Here is an 18,690-nt window from a genome sequence, read left to right as displayed (position 1 = left end):
GCACTGCCATCTAGGGGAGAAAGAATATGTCAAATTTCTAAATCAGTTAAGACTACATTTCCATAGATGGGGATGACTACCTCTCAACACCAATGGACGTGAGTGACTGTCAGCACGAATTACTAAAAGTTATTTCATCTTCAGAGGTTCACACCACAAAATATTACTTTAGCTCCCCTGAATACCACTTCCAATCCTACATTCCTACAGCTTTCATTCACTGAACAAGTTCAACTCTCTCCCCACATTCTTTTCTTGTCTCTGACGGTATACCAGTATAGGGATGATTTGGAACAAAACTAAAAAAAACAAAAAACTTGACCCAGTTTCTTCCCCTGGAGAGGTACCTTGATTTCAGAGAAAGCGTATCGACTGAACTAAATAAGGCAAAATGGCCTCTCCCCTCCGCATTCCTATGACCAGGGGAGAGGGGGATCATTAATCGAGCCTCTGTGGCGGTTTTATGGACTTTTGGAAAGAGGGAAATGACTCTGGCGAAGCGGGGAAAGGGGAGTTGACAGAGACGGAGAGCGCCGAGACCTCATAAGGGGAAGAAGCTTTCATCTGTTCAGCAGCAAACACGTGGAAGACAGAACGGCTGACACAGATCAGCACATCTGGCTCAGGGGGATCAAAAAAGAGAAAACGCTGGTTTACCCATCAACAGACAATGAGATGACCAGGAACACAAACACTCCCTTCATAGTGGGCCCTTGCCCTGGTCAATGCAGATACTGCAAGACCATGTAGGTCAAACAGACGCTTTATAGAGAGTCTAAAAATAATGCGATATATTCTATAGGACATTATATCTCAATAGCAAATCCAGATTAGATTGAGTAGATTATCACTATCATGTGAAACAGACACAGAGAAAGATTGGTTTATTTGAGAGTGGGATGGCATGTTCCAACAGTATTCAGCATCACCCTACTCATTCTCTCATAATGACGGTCCTTGTTTTAATTAGTTATAAGATTTGACCATGTTTCAGCCAATCAGGTCATTATAGGTATACGAGCTGGAATTGGCCAAACTGTGGTTTCCACCATGTACCACACTTAGGTCATGGTCTTAGCCCTCACCTTTGGTTGAACATCCCTCTGAAGTTGTAGTTGGCTCTGTAGTTGGGCATGGGCTTGGGGTCCAGGGGTCTGTAGATGGCTGGCTCACCTCTCTTCATAGCCAGACCATTCAGCTCCACTGTGGGGGTTATACTGCCTGAGAGACACAACAAGAGAGAGAGAGAAGAGAAGAGAAGAGAAGAGAAGAGAAGAGAAGAGAAGAGAAGAGAAGAGAAGAGAAGAGAAGTGAGAAAGCGGAGAAGAGAAGGAGAGCAGGGATGAATTGTGTATTTCCTACGGTATCGAGGTCACATTGTACAGTAACTCCAGCAAAGCTGTTATTACATTCTCAGGCAATTCTCTAATGACCTATGCATGATACAGAAAACAAGGGAATCTGTAGCCCTCATGTCAGTTCATCGTGTTCTGCACAGACCTGCTCCCATTCATCATCAGCTACTTCACTTGCATGCCTTCAGCCACTGCTCTCTTTAATGTTACATAACACATTCTGATGTCTGTCCTATCCTCTGATCCTATTACGCTCTGACTAGACCCTTCTCTCACTGCACAACAAGCAGAGAGGCCTTGGGGAGGTGAGGCAACTCATTATATATCTTAGTCAGAGATAACACTAGTCTACACATACAGCCTCAATAGGATTAAAGAATGTTCCTTCTTCAGTATGCCATACAGTGAATTCAGCTCCATTCAACTCCATATGCTGTGTGATGATATCCACTGTAATCTGGTGATGTTATGTTGTGATAGTTTTGAGTACCCGGTGTTATGAGTGTTTGGGTACCAGGATTGCTGTTGATGTCCACTTTAGGGGAGCGGGGCGCGGGCCTGGGCAGGATGCTCTCTGTCAGGGCTTTGGTGGCCGTGGTGTGCTGGGCCTTCTTGATGCTGGTGCCTTCTGCCTCCCACACCTGGTCACCGAGAGACAGCTGCACCGTGAATATCTACAACAACGGCGCCATCCAGAGGACAAGAGAGGAAAACACTGTCACCCAAAAGGGCATCGAACAGACCATGAAAAGAAAATCTTTACACAGTAGGCCTACATCATAGCCTACGTTTTAAATGTCATTTACAAATATCAGAAACTCAACCAGGATGTCTTTTAAGTGACAAATGAGTCAGTGGCCCCCTTAACTATTACATACGATATTAAATGGGAAACCATGATATTAAAACACACTGGCAACAAGGCACGTGAGCCTTAACATGTTCCGTCTGTACCCTATGGAGAGAGGTCACATTCTACCAACTCTGTTCACTGAGAGTTTTTATGATGACCCACATCCACATCATATAATACATGATGGAATAACAAACTCTGCCTGATGGATAAGACTTTCATGCCTAAAACAAGACCCTGGCCCGTCAACATGAACATGTTAAAGTAAACTAATAATAACATGTTTATGGCGAGGGAGAGAGGTATATTTGTCATTCCACATTTTCTGTGGACACAGAGACTCCTCCAGATTCCATACCTTGGCGTGTGCAGGCCCCCTCTCGTTGAGGAGCTTGTACTGTGGTTGGATCCTATTGAAACGGGCTAACTCATTCACCAGACACATGGGAGTTTTCTCTTTAGGGTTTGCCATGTTCTCCTGGGGCGGGCCTGCATAATGAAACACAACAGAGGAAATGTGGTACCCTGTTGTTATAACAGACTTACATCAATAACACATCAACAATCCAACCTTTGATTTGCGCTAGTATGATTACCTGGTGGGTTGGCAGACACAGGGGCGTCCCCATATCCGGCTGTAGGAGCGGGGCAGCCGGGCGTGGGGGCAGGGCCTGTGCCGTTGACGGAGGGCTGCAGACCCAGGGGTCCTGGGCTGGCCATGGCCACGGGGGGCACACCGGGGGAGAGGCCAGGACCAGCCAGGGGCGCTGAGGTCTGCACTTTCACTTGAGCCATGCTCTATACCTGGGACAAGACAAAATATCATATAGCAATGATCAATACCTGTGATCGGACAAAACCCAGGCAAACGCATTAACAGAAATGGATGACTAGGTGTAAGTATGGACATGGATGAACGGTCAAGGATCACAGACCGAAAAGTTTTCTGAGAAAAGTTAATGTTGCTACAGTACTTGCGGCCAAATGACACAATGAAGGACCAATCTCACTGGAGGTCAAAGCCTTTGTCTGACAGCTGGAGGTCTCATATGCCACTCAATAGGAGTGTCCATAAAAACATCTCCAATGTTTACGCAAATGACCTCCTCACACTGCATGACAGCGCTGAGGTACTTGGGCCATGACATCATAAAAATGGAGTATCTCACATTGTGATCCATTGGCTGTAAAGGCATCCAGACAATGAGCCTTTATGTGGAGGAGCTTTGCTCATGTCACTGTTGCTAAGCTCAACGTCAAAGGAGTGCAGCCAAAGAGAAACAATGGCTGTTCACTGCAGGGCCAATGGCAGACATGTTAGCAAAACAAGTAGGCTCCTTCCCAAGGTCCATTGGCTCTGAACTAACATGGGTTGAAGTCATATGTTTTGCAATGCCCATTCCCAGGCTCTCTTTCTTGGTGAAATCAGTGGGTGACAAACATGCAATAGTTTCAGAATATTTATGAGAGTAGCCTAGACTAGTTGGCTTGTTCATTCAACTCTACTTTGTACACCATCATCAAGGCCTGTGAGGATTCTAAAGGAATCTTTCCAGAGTGATAGACTCAGGCCTATACTGTGCTCGCACCTAGGCTAGGTGTGACTACAGTATAGGTCTTTCACTCAGGAAAGAATAGTTTACCATATCAGAGGTTTGTTTACATACTGCTGCAGTACTAGGGGGGGGGGGGGGGGTCCTTGAGTTCCCCACAGACACCAACATTCTTAGGGCCCAAATATTGCTTGTTAATAGTGCAGCAGGGTGTTTTACTGAACTACTGTGTATATGAAAACGTTGTTAATAGACACAAAAAAATGTGAGGTATGAGGCATTCTGGAAAGAAACCACAGCAATGGAAGAAAGCTTTATTTCACTGACAGATAGTGTTTTAGCATTCTCTTTCTTGTGAAGAAGCTTGTTATCAGAAAATTCAGATAGACATTTGCACTAAATTACTTTTTGGCAATCAATATACTTTCATTATTTATGATTATGCATGCATGACTTCAATGTCTTTTCCTTTTTTAGAGTCTGGGAATGGGCAGACTGTCTGTAGCTTGCTAGTTCCTGCTAGCTAGCTAGCTAACCCCACTAGCCTGCACCGTTGCCTCAAGTGACACGGACATGCCACCGACTGTAATAACAGCACTAACCATTCTTGGAAAACAGATGTCAGCTTTTAAAAGAAAACAGGTTGAGGAGGCATATGTGCATGCTGTCAACGGCAAATAGCCAACATGTTTTGTCTGTTTCGCATGCTGCAATTGCTTGTCAAGCTAGCAAGCTAACCGGTTTAGAACATCAGTGTGTGAGCGTGCAATGCAACGGCATCATGGCTGATCTCGGCCGAACACCCCCCTGGCTAGCATCTTCATATCGCATTCATCCATACTGCAAGACCGGGGCGATATAATTCACTACAACACGCATGGTTAGGTGACAGTTCGAAAAACAACATAGAGGCTATTCGACTATGAACTGACTTGTATTTAGAAGTAATTCTTTACCTTTGTCCAGGGCCAGACCCCAGTTACACCTCCAACATTGGCAAACACTAAAGAGAACTGATGGAAGTAGGAACAAACCACATTATAATTCTGGACAAAAATGTAAATTTGAACCCTTAAACTTTTTCTGATGCACATTATATGTATCCCTCAATATATCATGTTACTTTGTCACCAATGTAAGACGTTGCACGCCCCAAGTAAGCGCTGTTAAAAGTCGAGTATATGAGTGTAGTATATCTAATGACACCCGTCTTCGACTAGAATGGTTCAGTCTAGCTTCCTGAGGGGTACAGCTGAGACCAAAGCCCATCTCTGCTGAGACCATCATGTAGTCGTCCAGTTTATTTAGTAACACATGTAATGGAATTTTAATACACAACACACGTCTGTGTAGGAACAACTAGGTGAGCAATTATTGTTTACCAAATAGTGTTTAGTTGTATAATTGATCATATGTAATCATTCATAGGTATGTATTAATAAATCAGTGACAATGAGCATCCTGAACATTATGTATTCTGTTTCATGTCAATCATGCAATTTAGGCCAAATTCCTACTTAGAGATTGGAACAATTGGAATAGGTCAATAATTGCACCTTATCCAACTCCATAGTGAATTGATAATCATTGTTGTCATCGTTAGTTGCTGTGAGACTCAACACTACTGACAACGATCTGTCCTACACCTTTCCTCCTGGAAGTTGGGTGTCTTGAAAAGCAGGTCTACTGTCCATATCACTTACCAGTCCACACCTTTCATTGATACATCCAAGTCAGCAGTGTCCAGGCATTATGTCTCTAAAACCACAGACTAGACTGTTTGATCATAAGTCTGCGTGAGATGGATCAGACAAACACACTTTAAAAATCATACCAAATAAAACAGCCTTAGCGTTAGTCCTAGGGCTCACCATCTACAGTATCCTGCCCGGCATAACCTTTAGATGGTGCCATTACACACAAGTTCCACCTGAATTCTCTTTTTATTCCACCTGAATTCTCAGTTACAGTAGCTCTAGACTCTCACTTATCAGTGTTATGGTAGTGTCACAGGACTCTAGGACTCTCTATGACTCTCTATAACTCTCTATGACTCTCTAGGACTCTCTATGAAATATAACTCAACCAATTAGTATTAGTGCAGGGACAAACCATTCTAGAACAAGAGCAAACAGGATCAATCTGAAGATCAACAAATCGGTCATTGGCTTGGTATGTTTTGTACTGGGGATTCACATTTTATGTTGAATATTGCATATGGGCTCTGACAAATAAATGAAATTAATTTAGAATCATGTTTAGCTCCACCTAATATGAATATGAAAATAACCCAATTACTAAAAAAAACACATCAGCAAAGTCTGCAAGTCAAGGTTGAATTAAAAGTGAATCTCTGCTTTTATTATGGATTATGAAAATGAACAGGCACCGCTTACAAGGAGCTTGTACATCCCAGAAACAAATTCTCAAAATATAAATAAACACCCCCATTAGTGTTGATCACTCACAACAACCTGCAGGCCAATAATTCAAACCACATTGAAAAGGAAAATAAACCAGGAAAAAGAAAACAAGTAAAAGAGACCTCTCTTCATATCCACTCCTAGTTTTTCCACATCTCCACTGATCTACCGATATTGGATACAGCCGTTTTGTCCCCGCACTAATGCCATTATGACTGTATTTACACAATCAATAAAGTCCTGCTGCCATTTCTCAACACAGGGCAACAGCAAAGACCACTACAGTGTAATACAAAAAAAAAATGGTGGTTAAATATATGTCTTTATGTAATCAATACAGTTCCTAGATACCAGTGTGCCATGGTCATCTCTATACCAACACATTCACTCAGAGGTTCATTTGTTAAGAAAAACTAATCTAGACCCAAGGGAATAAAAGTTAAACAACACAAACAACCCAGGATGGGAAATTCAAGTATTTCTGAATGGATGGCGACAGGAAACATATCTGGGGGAATGGAGTGATTGACGTCAGAAACGATTAACTACACAGCCTCCTGGGGGTTGTTGATCCATCCCATATAAGTAAAACAGAGGTTGTAGTGGATACATGGCTGTTGCCAAGTCTGGTGCCAATAAAGAAAAGAGAGGGGTTTAAACTTGCATGCACCCCTACAGGTAAACTACCAAACTCTCTGACCAGTAGTATTGTTGAGAAACTGACTACACATCCTAATTAGCAGAAATTGAGAAAATCAATCAAGTAATAAAGCACTCCTATAGTCAAGGAAAATGCACTCTTTGCTAACTTCTGCCATATCATCTCACAATTAAAAGACTTATATACAATAGTTTCAGACATGTTATAATTTTATAACGTAACAGTCTCTTTTGGTGAAAATATAGTTAAATGCAAAATATCTGATAGGAATCTTTTTTAGAGGTGATCTTATATTGAAAAAAGTACCTGAGCCAAAACTCTGACCAGGGGAATCACTCTAGCCTTGCCATTAAGATTTATATACAGACTACGACTTTCACCATTTATTACCATTCTGGAGATCAAAATAGAGATTTTAAATTAAATAACACATAAATACACAACCCAAACATACTGCCCCATCAAAAAGACACCCCCCCTTTTCAAAGTATAAGCGAGCTGAAAAAAAAAGTACAAAAAGAACTCGAGAAATATTTTAAAATCAGAGACATCTTAGAAGATTAAAGCATTAATCTTATTAAAAAAACAAACGTATCATACAAATAAAAATGGATCACAACACAAAATTCTCTTACAGACATTTGTTACATGGAAGTGATGCAGTCATACATCAGTTTAAGTTTAGTTTGAACCCTATCAATACCAACATTCTGTCCAACAAGTTAGACCAGAAAAAACAACCACTTTTATGGTCTATTCTTGGAAGATGAGGAGTATAGAACTGCTATATACTGCTATAAACAGCGAACAAAAAAAGTGATTTAAAACCATCACCTCAAAGTATAAAGTGGGGAGCTGTTTACAGTACAACCGCATGTTTGGATTGGGAGTTACATTTGAGTTGTACCTCTGTAAATAATTTCACAGTGCATGTAATGTCAATATAAACAAAAAAAAAAATGAAGCGTTTTCTTGGGGTTAAGATGTTCAGATCCCTTCCGGATAAACTATTAGATTTGGATTTCTCTTTGTAGGACCAATCATGCATCCATCATTGTTATTATTGCACAACACATGAGGACCTAAAAATGTACCCAAACAAACAAAAATGAAACATGGATAATCTTAAAACAGGAATTATAATAATCTCACTACAAAACCATCTTGCTTGCTGTATAACTACCTTTTGCCAAAACAATCCATGTTGGGTGCATATAACGTTCCTTTATTTTCTCTTTTTGTATATTACAACCTGCCTTAAACATGCATCCAACTGCCCACTGGGAAATGCAGTCAAAAGTCTCCAGCGCATGGTGTCCATAGTTCCAGTCAAAGGTCAGAGTTCAAAGACTGAATGATTAAAAAGTGCTTAACGTAGGTCAGTAGGTCTTCTTTCTTCCGGGTGTACTACAAAGTTTATACATTAGCATGTATCATCTGTGAATGAAAATGTATGCAAAGAATTTGAGAATCACATACACTGACTTAACACATTCACACAATCAATTTGTTTTGGATTGATGTACTCAATGATGCTAACTCATTAACTATTTTAGGAGTAAGCAGGTGTGATGGTTTAACCTTTGCACATTAACATGGTCATTCAATAACAGGCAGAGGATGCAAATACTCACCGTGATACCACCATTTTGTCTTCTTTGGATTTTTGTTACACGTTCTTACGTAAAATGAGTTATCAGGGGGCCTTCTCTGTGGAGTAAGTGACAGGAAAAACAGTAATGAGCATTGATGAATTTCCAGATGCCCTTGTGATAACCTTTGAACAGCAGGGGGCTCTAGTGAGCGCATACACAGACATCACCAGGAGAAATACTGAAAATATCATAGCAGAGCAGTTTTCTATGAGAAATCATTTACCTGCCCAATCATGGGTATAAAACACATATGTAAGCAAGTAATAGGTAACACATTTTACCAGTGGTCAGACAACAAAGATAACTTCAGCATGATATATTCAAAAGTACACCACCACATTTCCTGATTCACCCACATAGCATCATGCTACTATAAAGTGTTAAAGCATGCTTGAACAGATGTGCTACCCACATTAAATAACCCCAGTGAACCTCTCTAATGCTAACATTTTAGAAGCAAGCATACTTTAAACTTTAGTTATGCTGGCTCTTTTCATCCAATCCCACCATCCTTTTATAATCTGTACTACATCTGTGTGAGGTGCCACAGGGCTCCATTCTTAGCCCCCAAACCTTTTATAATCTGTACTACATCTGTGTGAGGTGCCACAGGGCTCCATTCTTAGCCCCCATACCTTTTCTTTGCAGCTGGACAGCATGCTGATAATGCTAAGACAGACTGACTGCACTGAGAGAGCCGGCGACCAGTCTTCTGTTAGAATGGATAGACAGATGTGACCGTTGCTATACACGTGAGGATGGACAGGTATATTCTCTCCTGTGAACATTACCTGAAATTGTAAAACAAAACAAAAACATTAGATTAGCATTATAAAATAAAAACGTGACAGAGCTCCATGTATTTGCTCATTTCAGATCTCTATCTACGGTATATATCTATCCTCCAGCTTGTTAAACGTTTTGACCTCAATTTGGTTAAAATAACCTTTTTCAGCTTTTACATGGAAGAGGGGGTTGGGGGCAGTAAGAGAGTTGAATTGGGAGAGTAGTCGTCTGGAATGAGTTCAGATTTTCGCATTAATAGCAGAAAATAATGAGACTTGCTATATAAGCCCAGGCTTAGCCCTCTGCAACGACATGAGGCTGTGGGATTAGAACAGGGGGGCCGGGATGGGGGGGAGAGAGGGGAGGAGAGAAGAGGGAGGGGGTTGGAGGGGGGAGACAAGAGGAGAGGAGGGGAGACAAGTGTGAAATGAGAGGACCAAGGGGAGAGGAGGGCAAGTGAGGAAAGGGGGAGTAATAGAGGAGAGAGGAAAAGAGAAGAAATGGAAGAGGGGAGAAGACCGAGGGGATAGGGTGGCAATGCCAGGTGTTGAGCCCTTGAGGGATGTGATGGGAAACAGGGAGAATGAACAAAGAAACGAGGATTAAAGGAATTGTGATCGTAAGAATTGAGATGTCCTTATCCAGTCCCGCGTCATGCCGCCACCGCCCCTTCCATCAAGATGTAGTACATTGACACGGCACCAATTGGGATGCTTTGGTGTTATGTTTATAACTAGTATGACCGGTAGGCTGTAATGTTTGCAATAAATCCTCCTAACCTTTGGGTTAGATTACATTACGAGGAACATTTCAACCTCATGACTCACAATAATAGAGCAGTTTGCCCACAGATGGTAAATGAGTGTGGGAATGATATTTAGCGTAATTTCCCCACTGAATGCATGAATACAAAACATCAAATTTTTTATTTAAGTATGTTTATCTCCACATTTACTCATTTTGTTATTATTGTAACCATTATAATAATGTTATTATTTCGTTGTAGGAATTGTCAATATGTTGTGTAAGCTATGTTGTAGCCTACTCTTCCGATTAAGATTAAGAGTGGACCGTAATGTGGACACAGACACGCATTTGTGTTGCGCCTTTTCAGAGTCCCGTCTGGTAAAAGGGGATGTGGATTTTACACGGAAGTAATCCTACAAACTCTTCTGCATGAGGATACAAGCTTGTATCCTTCAGCGGGCCACCCCCTCGAGGAGGCTAGGACAGGGAGGAATCCATCTGCTTGACAACTGATACGCTCTTAAATATGACTACCACTTATCGGTTTCCAGGTCACGGAGGACAAAGACGGAAGAGTCAAGGAGAGGATGCATTTTCGGACAATTGAGAAATGTCTATGGAGCGCTGCACACCTCATTAGGGAGGATAAACATGGCAGGCACGTCAGAGGAGAGGAGGCCACTCCTACAGGGCTGGTGTACAGGGTACATTAAGGGACAGCCTATCACCCCGGGTTTAAGTGCAGTGATGGGCAAATCTCTGTTCTCTCAAACACTTATCTAAAGAGCAACACACACACACACACATCCGTACACTTCACCACGCACCATTTACACTCATATACACAATTAAAAACACACACACACACACACACACACACACACACACACACACACACACACACACACACACACACACACACACAGAGATAATGTCAACAATGGAAAGTTTCTCTCTTGTGCGCCCGCTCTACCATGAATTAGCAGAGGTTCCCATCCCTGTACCACAGAGGCCCATTATGACAGTCATCCCTATGCGGCCTGTGTTGGGGTGGGTGGTAGACAGTTCATCTAATTCTCTGTACCAACCAACCAACCTCTATTTATAGGCAGGCAGGCTGTTGATATGTAAAATAAGATTGGCGCGTTAAGCTAATCCCCTCAAACGTGGCCCGTGGGCTTTACGCTGGTGTTTCCATGAGAGTGTACTGGCTCCCATGTGTCCAAGGCAGGCATGATCCCATTACTAAGCACAGGGCCTGAATAGGTCTCCTGTATTGTGTTGGCAACAAGGCAGAGGGCAGGCAGTATGGTATAGATGGAACTATGGCATATGCAGGGAGAAATATTTCAAATCATGTGACGTCAGAATAATGCTTGTTTCTCTGTGTTGAAAAGGTTCTAACAGAATATTTTAGTCTAAAGTGGAGTGAAGCCAACTTAACAAGCCAAAACAACCTTTCACAATTAGTAGGTTTTGGCAAGGATATTACTTTCTATTATTTGCAGGGGTTGTGAATTTCAAGGTGTGCGTGTCAAGTAGGTTGTCTACTTACTGTGTGCTCAGTGTTTAATATAACTAAATACAACCTTGTACATGATATGCATGCTCTTCACTCGGACCGTTACTAAGCAACATGCACTGCCTACTCAAAGAGAACGGATGGACATTCTGCCATCGAGTGCCCTGGCTGATTCAACAGTATGCACTACTCATGAATAAGCCATGACTGCTTACCTGAGGTGAATCAAAAGGATACCGACTACTGAATTTGAAAAGCAGCTGAAATTTCTCTCCTTCATAGAGTGTGCCTGAGGCTCCTTCCATATCTACAATCCACCTGAAAGGAAAAATATATATATATATTAATGAGTATCTTATAAAATATAACCTAAAATTATCATATGCACACTGATGAACAAATATGATTTACCAACATTGTGTGTGTGTGTGTGTGTGTGTGATTCTATGAGAAAGAATTCCAGCTAACTCTTCCAAAAAACAAGTCTGGGTCATAGAAGGTCAGCAGGAACTGGAATAGATCTGTCTAGCACAACCAGTTCCTTCTAAATACCTCAGAATAACCCAATGAACTATCAAGTTGCATAAAGGCTTAGAATTCTCGATCAGTGGAGATTCGTCTCTGCCATCTCGAATAGACAATTAGACAGACTTAAATAGATACTAGTGTGTGCCACACGATCACACAGTCACAAACGTGATTCATGTGAGATGACACGGTGCAGTATACAGAGGGAGAAACCTGAATAAACTGGGTTCAGATCCGACCTTTGAGATACACTGTGATATGTCTGGAAGAAATCATTGTTTTGCTATTATTCACAACATGAGCTTTGTTATTTGCTATGGTAACGCTATGGCAACAAGCCGCCAGATACAACATGAAGGATGTCCTCGAAATTCTGCACCCATAATGGGTGGACAAAGGCACTTGTTACAGCTACTCAGTATTCATCATGTCACAGGGACAATACCATTCCAATCCAGACAATAGCCTAAAGTGGCTCTATTCTTACCTTTAGTTGAGTGACATCTCTCTAGCTAGCCTGAAGCCGAGCCTATATATGGAAGTGCAGTATGTACCTGGGGATACCAGGGGATGCATTCTCAGAGGGGATGCAAGAGAGGGGGATAAAGTACATCTGCCCTAATTACTTTCAGGCAGGCAGTACAAATAAAACACTGTATTTTTACTGAACACATATTACGCACTCATTTGTTGCTTATAAGTGTTCGCTTTCTACCTAGCCCCTAAAGACACCCCCCCCACACACACACATCGAGGATAAGGTATTCTAAATATGATATATAAAAGGTGGAAGGTTAGTGTGATACCGCCCTCTCACCTAGCTTGACCAAAACCAATTCCCAGCCCCCTCGCCCTAGCCCAAAGCAGTTCAGTGCCTGCAGATCTAAATTACCGTAAATAACACAGCTGACCCTGGTCATGGCATGTAGAGTGACCACAGACCAGGAACACGCCTCAGGCCCCTGCTCATAGACCACGGGTTTCCCTGTTTACATTGGCACAAGCACACTCCTGTGACATCATCACATACTATGTCTGTGCAAGGCAAAGAGACAGAGAGTACTCTATAAACAAAAGCCATCAATCAGAAACACATGGTCTGTGGACCACTGTCACATGTGTAGCATAGTTGTCTTAGATAAGCATTGTTCCTGTTTCTCGTAAAAAAGGATGGCATGAGCCAAATGTGATGTTGCAATCCACAGGGACATACAGCCTGGGGTGAATAACCAAGAAAAACAAGTATTGGACAGACAGACAGGCCCAATGTTGTTAAAGTCACACCCATCACATCCCAGGATAAGCATCGACTAAAACAAAAAGCCAACTTAACAGGTTTGGAGAGTTGTCATTCCACTGTTACATGGCTCAGGACATTCTTGAGAGTTCCTTATGTAATGAAACACTTTTAATTCTAGGCTGCAAGTATAAATGCAAGTGTTATGCATATTTTTTTCATTTTTGCTATGATAGTTACTAGTATAATTCTATTTTAATCTATTTTAATTCTACTCGAATCACTCCGTCCGCACACTGTACACAAATAACACATCTCTGCTATTTAAAAATCCTGAAATGCTACAGTATACTAGCTCTGGTAGTCAGCAGGAAGAGTGATAATGCTATAACAACACTTCGGTGGAAAAATTGCCAGACTGTCCTAGGCAATACACTGCATTTGAAAGTCATTACAATGACCACTGAAATGTGTCATGACTCATTTTACAAAACCTGGTCTCTATTCACCTTAACTGCTTATCAGACACAACTTGACTCGCATGGCAACAGTAACTATGGGGGAGGGGACACGCAGAAAGGTCAGCAGGCTCTTTTCTTTGCTACACTACCCCTCACACTAGCATGCCAGCCCTTTAATATTTTATGAGGATGAACAGTGACACTGTGCATTAGAGATGCTCAGCTGAGGGGCTGGAGATACCAGTCACTGGAATGACCCCAATTCTTCACCAGCATGACTAGAGCAGCACAAGTTAATCTGTGTATCTGGGCCATGTGTTTTCAACAAATGCAGGTACAGGCAATCCGGTTTTCAAAACAATAAATATAACAACACCAACACGGAATGTGTGTGTATTTTTCCATCCATAATGGTAACAAGAGTCGTTTGCACATCAATTGTGCTCTGGGTACGTACTTCAAGTGAGGACATGTATCCTAAGCGTATGTGTGTGTGTGTGTGTGTGTGTGTGTGTGTGTGTATATTCTTCGCAATTAAATGACAATGAGATCAGAGCTGGATCTGTATGACAAGACGAGGCAAGAATCACATAAGGCATTAGGCCTATACTGACAAGTTATACTCACTGTGTGATTGTATTCTGTACACTTTTTTCATTTAGCGTCATTCCAGGGGGTGGATCATTTTGCAAAGCTAATAGCTCCTTCTGTAGCCTTTTCTGTAGGAGAAAAACACCATTTTTTTTTTTTCCAAACGGACGTTCATTTTTCTATTGTCTGTCATTTACAATTGTACAAGCTACATAACATAACAATTTAGCTAATCATGAATTATAATAGTACTGGTTGAGGCGAACAATTCCAGTAGCTCCCCCAGATCACTGCTAGCTAAAACTATGCCAGGTTAGCTAGCTAGCTGCTACCTTGACAGGTCAGGTGTAGCTAGCTAGCTTGCTAAACTGGCAACCCAGCTAGCTAGTCCTACGACGCAGTGTTTATCACCCTACTCCTAGTCCGAAATATGTAGATGGCTGAGATTTTCACAACCAATTGGGTAGCTAGGGTTTGGTAGTAGCCCTATGGCTTACCCCCCATGACAATTAGCGACTGTAACTACAAATATTACCATTTCCCTGCTGGACATCTTGCAACAACTGACAGTCCCCGGCTGAGCAAGCTGCTGCACTGGCTGGTTGGCAATGTTCAGTTGGTTGTTCGCTAGGTCGCTAGCTAGCTATGTGCAGGCGTTGAATCGACACCGTTTCAAGTCACTCTCGCAGCAACTCACACTTTAAACTGAAATGTACACACTTAATAATTAAAATAACAGTTACTGTGGTGGAAAAAAAGCAGAAGAAAGGTGTGACGGTCGAAAAAAGCGATCGCTGTCAGTCGAATTCTTACCTGCATCGACGCCATGATGGAAACCCCCTGCATCAGGGCACAGCAACGCAGAGCGGTGGCTACGTCAGGGCATCACGTGGGACAGGGGAAGTGTTGTGTTGACAGAACAAAACAAAACATGAAAGTGCGCTGATTGCGGCAAGCCTAGTGAGAAAATTCCTGTCCCTCCTAGTGTGACTGGCCTCAGAATATGAACTAAAGAACGCTTGAATGAATCCAGAGCAACACATCTCGCTGTGTAATAAGTTTAGCAAGCAAAACAATAAAGGGTAGTTCAATGACCTCTACTCTAGTACGGATGAAAAGTGGGGTGTCAGAGAACATAAGGGCCCCTTATAGGCACGGGCCTGTCAGATTAATGTAAGCGATAAGGAATGTATTGCATCTAGTCTTCAGTGGTTAAGAAAGGAATCAAATGTGTGATTACTTTGAATACATGTTTGAATCCCAATCTGTAGTGTTTCTCTATCTGTATTCCATGTGTATAAAATGTGCTATACACATGAAGTTTAATTGATCTGTTTGACTAGTTGCTTTGCAAAGACCATATTCTTGGGGTAATTTGTGACTGTTGTTACTGTAACATATAAAACATGTTTGACACTGGGCACTAACATTGATATTAATGACTGTGTGGATGTAGTGACTTTTGTAGCTTCCAGTCTTCTTAAGCAGCATTATCCTCATTGAGCAGAATGGATCCAGAGATTGATAATCTGACCACAAATTGAGTGACCTTTCCTTGTCATAGAAACAGCCTCTGTCAGGAAAGGATGGCGGCATGACTGTGATGCTTCAGTGAATTGGTGAAGAGGTAAAATACAGTAGTCTCAAATTGAGGTAAATCTACAAGAATGATATTGTGTTATATAACAAGCTTCAACAGGCAGAGGTGACAAAGTCAAATGTATGTTTCCTATATACATGTGACTATCTTGGCTTACAATGGTTTTAGTGGTATCATGCATGTCCACTCTTTATTTGGCAAGGGTAACAAGGGTCTCAACAAAAGTATGGGACATAACAAGTAAAGATCATACAGGGAAGCCATTTAGCACCAAAACACTCACCAAACATACTGGATTGCGGTTGGGGAAGGTGAGGAATGACAGTGGTAGTGGTAGCCACATTTGTCACATCCTGGAGCAACTGGTGCAGCCATATCAGTTTATTATATTAAAACAAAATTCTTTACTACCAATAAAATGAAGACAGAAAGGCTGGTGCAAAAAGAAAAACAATGTTTACAAAGCATACCAACATACTCTTCATCATTCACTTTTTATATCTGAAGGAGTACATGGCAAACAAGTTAAATAGTCAAAAAAAAGAAAAAAAAAAAGAAAAAAAAATACTAAAAATGTTTTACACTGCTACATCTTTTTAAAGGTTTAACAATCCAAGAAGTTTGCAGCCATGAGCAGTTCCAGTGCAATCTCAGGAGCGATGGGGAACTCTGGGATTTCTGTGGAGCTGTTGGTGTAGCGGACCTTGTAGGTGAAGTACATGCACACCTTCGAGAGGACATGGGAGGGGATCTCTCTGAAGTTCACTTCGTTGGTTTCATTTTCGGCAAACTGACCTGCAAATGGAAAGTGAAGGGTTGTTATGTACATGTACAGAAAAGTACATACATCCTAACCAAAATAGGCTTCCCCATAAAGGAAACTGCAATAAATGTTACAATACTATCAAACATGGAAAACACTATTCGCACTACAAGCATGAAATTATCTCAATTGTTAACGGTTTGGACATGTAGCGGACACTGCTCTAGAGTTACTCTAGTGTCAACAACTTTGAATGCAACGTCTCGCAGAACACATCGGACACATCAACATAAGAACAAGAACTCAAATGCTCAAACTCAGTCTGTTATACTGTACTTCACCATATGGTTAGAATAATTGTCTTTCCTTAGTAACCACACTCACCTGGCCCACTCAACATGGCTTTGATGGTCCCAGAGGTCAAGGCATGTTCTCTCTTCACAATGAATTCATGGCCATCAGAAGAGATCAGTTTCACATACATGGCATCTGGCCCCTCACAGCCACCATAGGTCTTCTCTTCACCGTCTGTCAGGGATCAGTCCAGAACAGACAAATGTCAGCCACATGTCTGTGTACTTAGCTAGAACTTGCAGTCTCAGACAATCAATGTAGAAAATTAGTTTGTCATCATCTCCAGCTAAATATCAGATAACAGGAGGAAATTGTAAGGGCCCTTCACCATCACAAGTCCTGTAGTTTTTTCCGATTCGCTTTTATTAAAATACTAGCAATGAGTTCATTTAAACATGTCAAATGACAACTCACCCATTCTGTCTTGAAATCCGAAACGCTTAATTCCTGAAACACACGACATCAAACTATTAGCCAACACTGCATTTCTCATCTGATCACTTAACAAACTTACACCTCGCCTGTAACAAATATCATGGCTTTGGCCGGACTTCAACTAGCTAACTACAGACGTTTTTTTGTCTGAACATGTCCATTAGGCCTACAGACATTCCCAACAGCAACTGATTGTGTCAAATAGCTAATCAGCTAACTACATTACAAGCAGAGACTGAGTTAGCTTGTACAAGCTTGCGCTAATTAGCATCGAGCTCAGTTAGCTTGCTAAGTGACAAGCCGTTTCCTTTCAATTCGACGAACATTCAACGCAGAAAAACATTCAGCTCGGCATATAACCAGAGGCCAAGTACAGTTCTAAATATCGCATAATTCACAATATTACTCATAGCGTGTCATTCAAAACAATTTTACATTACCACACAACAATTGAATGTGGAGACTTTTCGCTTCGGCTAGCAAGATGTTGATACAGGAAGCAGTTCAATATAAACAGCGGTGTGCAACAGAGTTCGGTTCCGTTGGATATCACAGGCTATAAAATCAACATCCGCATATACCACATATATACAGACCAATCTAATATGTAATATATCATTTTGAAATTAGTGTTACTGTTGGTTTAATGTTGTTGTTTTTTTTAAATGTTTTTTTTTTTTTCTTTATGTTTTTTTACATTCAGCAAGCCTAAAAAGAGATGTCTCTGTCTGTTTCGACCCTAAAGACCAATAGTAGGCTATGCATTGACTTTTACTGGGGGGACACTGCCCCCCTGTGTTTAAAATAAATATTGCAATACTCTCATGCAACAAATGTAAAAAATAAAAACCGAAATTTAGCAAAATAGGTCAGGCCAATTAATGTGATCAGAAATGTCATTCCCCATGCTATGGTTTTAATATGTTATATAGAAATATGTGTGGATTATGAAACATTTGCCTGTGCTCATTGCTAATCCTCTTGTGTCTATAGTGAGCGAGAGGGAGAGGGAGAGAGAGAGAGAGGGGGGGGGGGAGAAAGAGAGAGAGAGAGAGAGAGAGAGAGAGAGAGAGAGAGAGAGAGAGAGAGAGAGAGGGAGCGAGAGAGAGAGGGAGGGAGAGAGAGAGAGAGAGAATGCGGTTACACGTCCCTTACTTGTGTAATAG

The 18,690-nt window shown here is 41.5% G+C and overlaps 3 protein-coding genes across 8 annotated transcripts in view; all 3 read right to left on the bottom strand.

The window, feature by feature from the left end:
* The window catches only part of stau2 (staufen double-stranded RNA binding protein 2), a 72,553-nt gene extending 67,759 nt beyond the window's left edge, over positions 1-4,794 (bottom strand). For 2 of the 4 annotated variants that reach the window (XM_083668974.1, XM_083668975.1), the window contains exons 1-5: positions 4,718-4,794; positions 2,805-3,012; positions 2,567-2,697; positions 1,846-2,029; positions 1,086-1,221 (exon numbers count right to left, since the gene is read on the bottom strand). In XM_083668974.1, the coding sequence (XP_083525100.1) occupies positions 1,086-1,221; positions 1,846-2,029; positions 2,567-2,697; positions 2,805-3,003 (650 nt within the window). In that variant the 5' untranslated portion in view covers positions 3,004-3,012; positions 4,718-4,794. The remainder of the gene's footprint in view (positions 1-1,085; positions 1,222-1,845; positions 2,030-2,566; positions 2,698-2,804; positions 3,013-4,717) is intronic. The other 2 variants (XM_083668976.1, XM_083668977.1) reach the window with 1 other exon arrangement.
* A 1,295-nt stretch (positions 4,795-6,089) lies between these two features.
* On the bottom strand, positions 6,090-15,289 carry ube2wb (ubiquitin conjugating enzyme E2 Wb; the record flags this gene model as incomplete). Of its 3 annotated transcripts, XM_083679493.1 has the most annotated exons (7): positions 6,090-8,282; positions 8,480-8,555; positions 9,136-9,291; positions 11,771-11,873; positions 14,409-14,500; positions 14,908-15,077; positions 15,186-15,289. In XM_083679493.1, 6 exons carry the CDS (start codon positions 14,923-14,925, stop codon positions 8,269-8,271), a joined length of 459 nt encoding a protein of 152 aa, XP_083535619.1. In that variant the 3' UTR covers positions 6,090-8,268. The 3 variants fall into 3 exon arrangements, with proteins under 3 accessions (XP_083535619.1, XP_083535618.1, XP_083535620.1); XM_083679492.1 differs by lacking the exon at positions 14,908-15,077 and having other exon boundaries at positions 15,186-15,218; XM_083679494.1 differs by lacking the exon at positions 15,186-15,289 and having other exon boundaries at positions 14,908-15,173.
* An 845-nt stretch (positions 15,290-16,134) lies between these two features.
* Positions 16,135-18,056, bottom strand: LOC310824342 (elongin-C). The gene is made up of 4 exons (XM_083697209.1): positions 17,965-18,056; positions 17,504-17,536; positions 17,120-17,263; positions 16,135-16,767 (listed from the first exon to the last, which is right to left on the bottom strand). Exons 2-4 carry the CDS (start codon positions 17,505-17,507, stop codon positions 16,577-16,579), a joined length of 339 nt encoding a protein of 112 aa, XP_083553335.1. The 5' UTR covers positions 17,508-17,536; positions 17,965-18,056; the 3' UTR covers positions 16,135-16,576.
* Between the last annotated feature and the right edge of the window lie 634 nt (positions 18,057-18,690).

This window comes from Argentina silus (assembly GCF_951799395.1).
Source record: "Argentina silus genome assembly, chromosome: 1".
Lineage (NCBI taxonomy): Eukaryota > Metazoa > Chordata > Actinopteri > Argentiniformes > Argentinidae > Argentina > Argentina silus.
The sequence above is the reverse complement of the archived record's forward strand: the minus strand, read 5'-3'. Positions and strand labels throughout refer to the sequence as shown.

Coding starts and splice junctions, on each gene's coding strand:
- LOC310824342 (XM_083697209.1), bottom strand. Junction 16,768..17,119: donor AGCCATGTTGAGTGGGCCAG/GTGAGTGTGGTT, acceptor TTCCATTTGCAG/GTCAGTTTGCCGAAAATGAA.